Raw genomic sequence first — 8,721 nt, 5'->3', positions numbered from 1 at the left:
ATATTTGTGATATCACAAATCCCGGAAAATATGCGTTGTAGTTCAAACGATTCGTTCGTTGTAGTTTTTGAAAAGTGATTTCTGTTGAATAAAATATCTCCTTTTGAAGTAGACTTTGAGCTTTGTAACTTTGCAGATCTTTTTTATGCTCAAACAGCAACATTACAGCCTAACTAAAGTTGAAAAAGGGAAAAAGCATAATAGGACCCCTTTAATGATTGCAGTGGCCAGATTTCAAGAGGTAAAATCACCCAATCAGCTTTATACATAAATCTATACATTTTCTGCCCAGTGATGAAATGTAAAAAAAAAAAAGAACGACAGTAATAGTCATGATTATAGTTTTGACCAAAATAATCGTGATTAACTTTTGATTAATAATAACTTAAAGGGGTCCTATTATGCTTTTTCACTTTTTCAACTTTAGTTAGTCTGTAATGTTGCTGTTTGAGCATAAAAAAGATCTACAAAGTTCAAAGTCCACTTCAAAAGGAGATATTTTATGAAGGCGGGCTTTCATTTGATTCAGGAACTATTCGAGCTGTTCATGCCAGACTGGGGAGAGAGGTGTTGTAATAATGTAAAATATGTGAAAAATAATGTGTTTTTCGAACAACCTAGTATGAGAGCCTGTTCTAGTACACCCCCAAAGCAAAATCAAGACTTTGTAAAAGAGCATAATAGAACCCCTTTAATAACTTTAGATTTTTTTTAAATAATCGTGATTAACCATTATTGCGTTATCGTGTTAAACCGATGACCAGATTTGTTGCTCTATTTAACAGCAATAACTCATTGTGAAACTCTCTATGTTTGAACACCAGGTGTGTGAACTGGACATTATCTTCAACTTTGAGAAAGCCTATTACATCCTGGATGAGTTCATACTGGGTGGTGAAGCCCAGGAGACATCGAAGAAGATTGTTCTGAAGGCCATAGAGCAGGCTGACATGCTGCAGGAGGTGAGGAACACACATATTGCATGTTTGTTTGTTTTAGTATATGAAGTGACAATTGGGCCTTTTCTAAGTTGTTGAATGAATTTTCTCTGGTTCTTACCTCTATCAGGAAGCAGAGACTCCACGTAGTGTTCTGGAGGAGATTGGACTGACATAAATGAAGAGAACTCATCCTACCCAAACACTAACACACATCTTCCTTTTTTTTTTCCTGTGGGCATTTTCTCTACATTTGTATTTAGGTTAGCTCAAAAGTAGTGATCAGTACTTCTTGCATAAACAGTTATATATTGACGCTTGTATTTCTACTGCCAAACATCAATCAAGCACGTTGAAATATTGATGCAACACTATCTTAGTAGTTATGCAAATTTCCCAGTGTTCGGCTGTTTGGATTCAGGTTTGGATCAGTACATGTGTAGCAAAGTTTAGTGTCAACATCCCCACACAACGTCTTATCTGTAGATTTTAAGCATTACCTCTCACCTTCAGCTGCCTTAAAACACTCATTTCCAGCTCACACCGTTGCCAGTATCTTATGCAGCTCTCAGTAGATCCGAGTCAATGGGCTGTCACTGTTCCAAGACCAAGCCTTGCTGAAGTGTTACGGACCAGATAATGTAACTCAGCATTCAATTTTTGGGCATAAATTCATGGATTGTATTAAGGCACAAGATCAGTATTAGTAAAGTCTTGACCAGAAACACTGTAATGATTTGTTCCCATAAACACTTAATTGGTTCAGGCATATCAGCCATTCAACTGTTTTATTTCCAATGCCAAAGAATCTTCTCCACCACCCTCAGGCCTTTTCCTTAAAATCATCTTCGTATGCTGACGTATTGGACTTTGATTTTCTGACTTCCTTTTGAAAATATGTCTTTTGAAGCTTCATGAAAACACAAGAATAAAGGCAGATATTGCCGCATGTTGTGCAAATCCTTGATGATCTTTTACTAATAAAAATATTTGATACGTAAACTCATCATAAAATGAAAATTCCCCATAAGTGCATCTTAAAGGGATAGTTCACCCAAAAATGAAGGTTCTGTTTGTTCCAAACCTGTATGAATTTCTTTATTGTGTTGAACATAAAAGACGATATTTTGGAGAATGTTGGTAACCCAAGTTTGTGGTCCCTACAGAAACTATATATAAACGATATATACACAGTATATTCTCTCTGGTGATGAATGCATGACCTCTCCAATCATTTCATCTGTTTAAGCTCCACTCCTTTAGAGTCAACTGCAACTTGTGGATTGGATGGAGGCAGAACTGAATGTGAGATTCAGATCTGCCTCCATCCAAGCCACAACTGATGACCCTACATTTTTTCTTTGTCGATAATCTGTTTCACTCTGATGAACATCACAATATGGAATTAAATATCTGCTGCTTACGTCCGTTGTCACAACTTTAAATAAAATGATCCCTAAGATATGCTTACCCACGTGATGTCTTGTAACCTCTCACTGAAAATGAACAAAATATAATTTCTATCACCAACACTTTCAGAAAAGATTAGATTTCATTACAAATATACAGGAAACGTTTTCATCAGACAAAATCAGGAAAACTAGGCATTTTGTTATGCAAACTAAAATAACAACAGCTGCTTTAAGACAACAGAAGCACAGTTTATGTATTCTAATATAATCTATCCAGACTGTGTGATGCCATCGGATTTGGTAGCATCTGTAAGCGCACAATGGATTTCCTCTTTTGGATGACAGCCCTCCAAATTTGTGGTCTCTACTCCATCTACTGCTGAACCTGTGCTGGATGCCACAGCTGTACGTTCTTCTGATTTAGCCGGCATCTCATCACACTCCTCATTCCGGGAGTCTTTGTCTGACTCCGAGCTTGAGCTGTGTGATTTACTCTTCTTTCTTTTGTGTTTCTTTTTGCCCTTTTTCTTCTTCGTGCTCTTTTTAGAGTGCTTGTGGTGATGTGCATCCATTCGGTCAGAGTTTTCTGGGCTTTGGCTTTCCATCCTGTGACTCTCCCGTTTCACAGACCTGTTTTTGGACACACGTTCTGGACTGTTTGATTTTGACGTCTGTCTTCTCGAGTCTGCTGATGTACATTCACATTGCTTTAACCGGTCTCTGCTATGGGATCGGCTCCTGCTCCTTCTGGATTGCTCTCTCCGAGACATTGATCTCCTTGTCATTGATTGCTCTGACTTCCCTTTCTCTCTGCTTCTGCTACGCTTTTCCCCATTTCGACTGTGTCTCCCTCTGCTGCGACTCCGCCTCTCTCTGCTGTGGCCCCGCCTTTCCTTGCTATGACTCCCCCTCTCTCGGCTACAACCCCGCCTCTCCTGGCTATGACTCCGCATCTCCCGGCTCCATCTTCCCCTGTAACTGTACCGCTCGCGGCTGTGGCTCCTTCGATCTGTCCTCCTGCGCTGGGATATGCGCTCAGGACTATTTCCACGTTGGGACCGCACTCCATCTCTGCTGCCCAAATGGCGACTAGAAAAGCCTCCACTGCGATCAGGGGACATATGAAGATCACGGTCTGCCTCCCAGAATTCATTATCTGGGTTTCTGAACACATGGAGGAAGTTGCAGTGTTTTCCTTTTGGACATTTCCGCCTGTCAAAAAGTCCTGCAAACATAAGAAAAAGAATATAAGGGTATTTAAAGAATATACATGTATATACAATATATACAAAGAAAGGCTAAAAATAGTGATAGAATGAAGAAACTTCTACTATATAAAGATTGAGAAATATAGTTTGTTATTTAGACTAATGCTTTCCTTACCACATATGGCTGTCTTCCATCTAGTTACTGGGGAGAATTCACATTGCAGTTGTCTTCCAGCATACCAGCGGCCATTAAACATCATGAAAGCTTCTCTACATTTCTCCTCTCTGCAGGCATGTATACAGAGATATCAAAATAAAATACAACAATTGTAATTTCTCCTCTGCAGCAATGTCTCTAATATAATAATACTAGACTTACGTGTCGTACTGAACGTAAACATTTCCTCTCAAGTGAGGTTCAAAGTTGCAGCTCACCTATTAAAATATGGGGAAATAATGATTGTTAATTTAATTTTTATTTATTTGATTTAATATAAATTGAATTTAATATAAATTTAGAAACTATCACATTTATTTAATTAAAACATTTATTTATTTATTTTAATACATTTATTTTTAATTTAATTTAAAAATATTAAAATATAAAAACGAAATTTAAACCAGCGTTATCTTAGTATCATTAAGATGCAATTATTTTAAATCTGAAAATGCTGATGTGCAAATCTTGTCGCATCATACCCAAAAAGACTCGAGGCTGTAAAGGTGCTTCAGCTAAGTACTGAGTTACTTGAATACTTATGCAATGTACTTATTTCGTTTTTTTATTTTTAATAAATTTACAAAGTTGTGACAGTTGTGTTTTTGCTTTGTCATTATGGCGTATGGAGTGTAGATTGATGTGGAAAAAAAAGTAGTTTAACATAAGCAGTTTAACATAAGGCTGCAACATAAAATGTGAAATAAATGAATACTTTCGCAAGGCACTGTATATTTAAATAAATATATAATATATATGTAAGGGATAATCAATGGTTTGCCGTGCATTAAAGGATTTTAAATGCACGACGTGGAGGCCAAGAACCACCCGACGCAAAGTGCATTTAAAATCCTTTAATGCACGGCAAGCCCTTGATTATTTCCACTTATTCCATGGTCATTTGCCAAGTTATAGACGTTATAGAAGTTATAGACGCTTCGCGTCGTGCCTAACAACGCCCCTTAGCTGTTATAAATTCACTGTAAACCACGGCTTCTTGGGGCTTATTGCTTTATTTTACCACCTCGCTGTTGAGGAATATAATGTAGCGATCTAGTATCTAGGCTATTTTATTAATAAAAATTGCGGGGAAGTGTTGACAAGAAGTTTATGTGTGTGCGCAGCGCAATCTGCGATCTCCAACCTCTCTCTCTACCTCTGTGTGTGTGTGTGTTTGTGTGCATCAATTAAAGCAGTGCATTAATATGGAACGGTGATTAAACTGACTACCTGTGCATTAAACGGTTTTAATGCATACCTGCCAGGCAATCAGAATCCAGCATTCAGACAGACTATGGAATATATATATATACACACACTATATACAGTGCCCTCCATAAGTATTGGGACAGTAATGACAAAATTGCTCTGTTTGATGTGGAGTCAAGATATCTGTAAATATGATTAAAAGATATTGTATTTTATTTCAGTTATTTTATTTCAAGTTACAAACATTTTAGTTTTACTTTTAGTTAACAATAATAACCCAGATTTAAACATTACATTACATTAAACATTTTATTTTAATTTATTGTTTCTATTATGTTGATGATTTTTAGGTTTTTAATTTTAGTTACCTTGAACTGCACCACCCTCCCTGCGTTCTTGAACTCTGGCACAGCATCTTCATAGAAATCCAGGAACTGCTGGTGCATTTCCTCCTCGCTGTACTCAAGACTGGCATCAGTGTCATAGTCATCACGTCTGCTCTGCTCCATCCCGAACGTCACAAACATCCCCCTCACCATCAGAGTGGTGCTGGATGTTGGGTGGTCATGCTTTCGGGAGCACCTGTTAAAAAAATCATCATTGAAATCTAAAACCTGACCAGAAATTTCATTTTGACTGTCAAAACCAAACTGCTTGAAAACATCAGCTTAATAAATACATACCGGTCTCTAAACCTACAAGCGCCTGTTTTAAGGAAGAAGGGGCAGTTTGCCTTGTCCTTTTCTGTTCCATAATCCTTTGGGGCATCAGGGTTTTTCCAAGGACCACCGTTTTCCAGCTAAATGCAACAAAATAAAGGAGACTTTTCATGATTTTAACAAACTGTATTTTCCAACTTAAATGGAAAGCAAGATGTTACCTGACTCTCTGCTTGATCCAGCATTTTCTGCACAGCTTCCTATAAATGGTGCAAACATACACAGTATGGCGGCTGAAATTCTGTGGTGTGCAAGCACATGTCTGTTCAAATTGGTTAAGACAATCTGTCAGATCATTTGTACATTATAGACTAAAGTTATCTGTATTTTGTAATTCAAATCTTTACAGCAGGGTTTCTCAAAATTTTGGGGGCCTTACAGCCGAGAAATTTTCCTAGGACACCCTCATAATTATAACAGTCATTGAGCACATGCATGGTTAAATTAAACATAAATGTATACAATTTAACAATTTTCTGAAAATGTAAAAAAAATTGTATATAGAGGGCCCTGTAAAATTTACTTTTTTCTCAAAAATAAAGATTAAATACATTTCTTCTGTTTTATTGTTCTCAAATTCAGTGTTTTCAGTTTTTTCCATTTTAATGGTTTAATTAAATTTTTATAATCCAAAAGCATGTCTAATCTAATAAATTCATACAATTTTAACAACTTAATATTACAATAATATGAAATGTTTTGATTTTTATTTATGCAATTGCCTGTTTTAATATTTCTGGATTTGTGATATAGTATAAAGTTATTAAAAACTGTGGCATTAACAAATTAATCTTTTAAAATGTAATCAAATGAAAATGTAACAATTCCCAATTCCTAATTGATTTTTGGCAAGCAAAGTGATGCACAACATGGGTTTACTGTTAAAATTAAAACATAGAAGAAAAAATATTGTGATTATTCTTTTAAAAGTTGTAACGATTGAGAATCCCTGGTTTACTGCACATAATAATTATGTTCTCTGCTGTAGCATCAATAAGCAACATTATCACTATACACCCAAGTGACATGAAAAGATACATGTTCTTCATTGGAAGTGGACACTTGCAGCATTAATCATTTTTGTGTATCTTAGTTAAGGAAATGAAGACGCAATATTCTGCTAAACAAACAAAATCACACACTGTACACATAAAACATAGACTTATGGCACATGGCGTGCATGTAAAATCATGACTGACAAACTGGAAGCCTTTAAAGGCTGATTTGTCTCAGGTAGCATGAGATGTTTTGATATCTGATGTTGGTATAAGGTGTAAGAGCAATAGAGGATATATGTAGACATCTGCATCTTTATCCTCCCAGTGCAGGGATCACCTCTCTCTCTCTCTTCTTTTGCTCCTTCTGCTCCCGCTCCTCTTTTTCTTTCCTTTGCTGCTCCTCCCATTCCTCTCTGATCCTCCTCTGTGGTTACAGAAGCACAGAAAAGCAGATATTGGAGCATTATATGTATACCTAAATTGAGATTCATCCCGGTCATTGCAGAATGTCACGGATTTAATGTGACGTATTTAATTTCACAGATTGCTCACCTCTTCTTCTTCCTTTCTCTTTTCTGCCGCCTCTTCTCTCTCCCTCTTCAGCCTGAATTCGTCCTGTGCAATCTTTTCTCTCTCCAGCCATTCCTGGTGTAATCGCTCACTAGATTGTAAAACAGTGAGACAAATTTGCAGTTTGTCCAGTTAATAATAATTTGTCCTATTGATAATAGCTTATCATACTGAACTTTAAAGGACAAACCTCTGCTCACCACCCATCTGTTCTTCCTCATCTTCAGTTTGGTGCTCCTCATTTTGTGAATGATCTAGAGCTGAAAAAGATGCGATTATCTTATATGACATCTATATATACAGATATACATAAAGATATGTATGTATGTATGTATATATATATATATATATATATACAGCATCTCACAGAAGTGAGTACACCCCTCACATTTTTGTAAATATTTTATTATATCTTTTCATGTGACAACACTGAAGAAATTACACTTTGCTACAATGTAGTAGTGAAGGGGACAGCAAATTTACACTGTTATACAAGCTGTACACTCACTACTTTACATTGTAGCAAAGTGTCGTTTCTTCAGTGTTGTCACATGAAAAGATATAATAAAATATTTACAAAAATGTGAGGGGTGTACTCACTTCTGTGAGATACTGTATATGTATGTATGTATATATATATATATATATATAAGGAAATTATAACATAAAATAAATTGTGCAAATACAGTGTAACTATAATCAAATTACAAGTTATTATAAGTTACCTGCTTCTCTTAATTTAGCAATAGCTTGACGTTTCCTTTTCCTTCTTTCTCGTTTAAGAATAGCTCGTCGTTGTTTTTGACTAAAAAAAGAGATTAAATAAAGAGTGATTAATAAATATCAATGATTTATTTTTTAAATGTTTGCTTATTGATTTCTACACAGCTACAGAATAACACCATCATACAACACCTGAGCTCAACAGAAGCAGTTTCACACTCATCCAACCGACTCTGAGAGTCCTGCGGCTCTGGTGGGTCCGTCTGAAACGAGTAACAGTTATTGTCCGTCATTTTAAAACATTATTTACACATTTCGCCGGTAGACAATAACGTCAAAACTCCTAATAAATGCAACACATTTCACACCAATCATACAACGCGCGCGCAAAGATGACGTCACCTTTACTGTCGTACTCTAAACTTGTGAATGCGCATGCTCAGAGTAGCATGAGGAAGTCAATTCACTTTAGCGAATCGGTTCATTTGGACGGCTCGTTTCAATGAACTACTTCCTCTGTAAAACTATTAAATAAACCTGCTCATATGAAACATTCACTGTGTTATTTATTATTCTTTCATCGTTGTTCACTGTTGTTCCCTGTATTAATAATGATGATGATGATGATGATGATGATAGTTATAAATTACAGTTTTCCTGCTAAACAAAGTCATCTGGGTTTTTTTCCCAAACAAATTGTACAAACAAGAGTACATATAACTATTCT

The 8,721-nt window shown here is 36.2% G+C and overlaps 2 protein-coding genes across 3 annotated transcripts in view; one reads left to right on the top strand and one right to left on the bottom strand.

The window, feature by feature from the left end:
* The window catches only part of LOC107753894 (AP-1 complex subunit sigma-2-like), a 5,781-nt gene extending 3,894 nt beyond the window's left edge, over window positions 1–1,887 (top strand). Inside the window, exons 4-5 of the mRNA XM_016570164.1 lie at window positions 825–962; window positions 1,069–1,887. Of these exons, the coding sequence (XP_016425650.1) occupies window positions 825–962; window positions 1,069–1,116 (186 nt within the window). The 3' untranslated portion in view covers window positions 1,117–1,887. The remainder of the gene's footprint in view (window positions 1–824; window positions 963–1,068) is intronic.
* Window positions 1,888–2,302: 415 nt separating this feature from the next.
* On the bottom strand, window positions 2,303–8,396 carry LOC107753840 (U2 small nuclear ribonucleoprotein auxiliary factor 35 kDa subunit-related protein 2-like). 2 transcript variants are annotated; one of them, XM_016570103.1, is made up of 12 exons: window positions 8,246–8,396; window positions 8,187–8,209; window positions 7,997–8,076; window positions 7,462–7,531; window positions 7,254–7,362; window positions 7,039–7,125; window positions 5,865–5,903; window positions 5,668–5,783; window positions 5,353–5,566; window positions 3,938–3,993; window positions 3,734–3,843; window positions 2,303–3,575 (listed from the first exon to the last, which is right to left on the bottom strand). In XM_016570103.1, exons 1-12 carry the CDS (start codon window positions 8,285–8,287, stop codon window positions 2,620–2,622), a joined length of 1,902 nt encoding a protein of 633 aa, XP_016425589.1. In that variant the 5' UTR covers window positions 8,288–8,396; the 3' UTR covers window positions 2,303–2,619. The 2 variants fall into 2 exon arrangements, with proteins under 2 accessions (XP_016425589.1, XP_016425588.1); XM_016570102.1 differs by having other exon boundaries at window positions 8,187–8,396.
* Between the last annotated feature and the right edge of the window lie 325 nt (window positions 8,397–8,721).

Source organism: Sinocyclocheilus rhinocerous, unplaced genomic scaffold (genome assembly GCF_001515625.1).
Source record: "Sinocyclocheilus rhinocerous isolate Xijiao unplaced genomic scaffold, SAMN03320098_v1.1 scaffold711, whole genome shotgun sequence".
NCBI classification, from domain to species: Eukaryota; Metazoa; Chordata; class Actinopteri; order Cypriniformes; family Cyprinidae; genus Sinocyclocheilus; species Sinocyclocheilus rhinocerous.
Note: the sequence above shows the minus strand (reverse complement) of the source record. Positions and strands in the feature narration are given on the sequence as shown.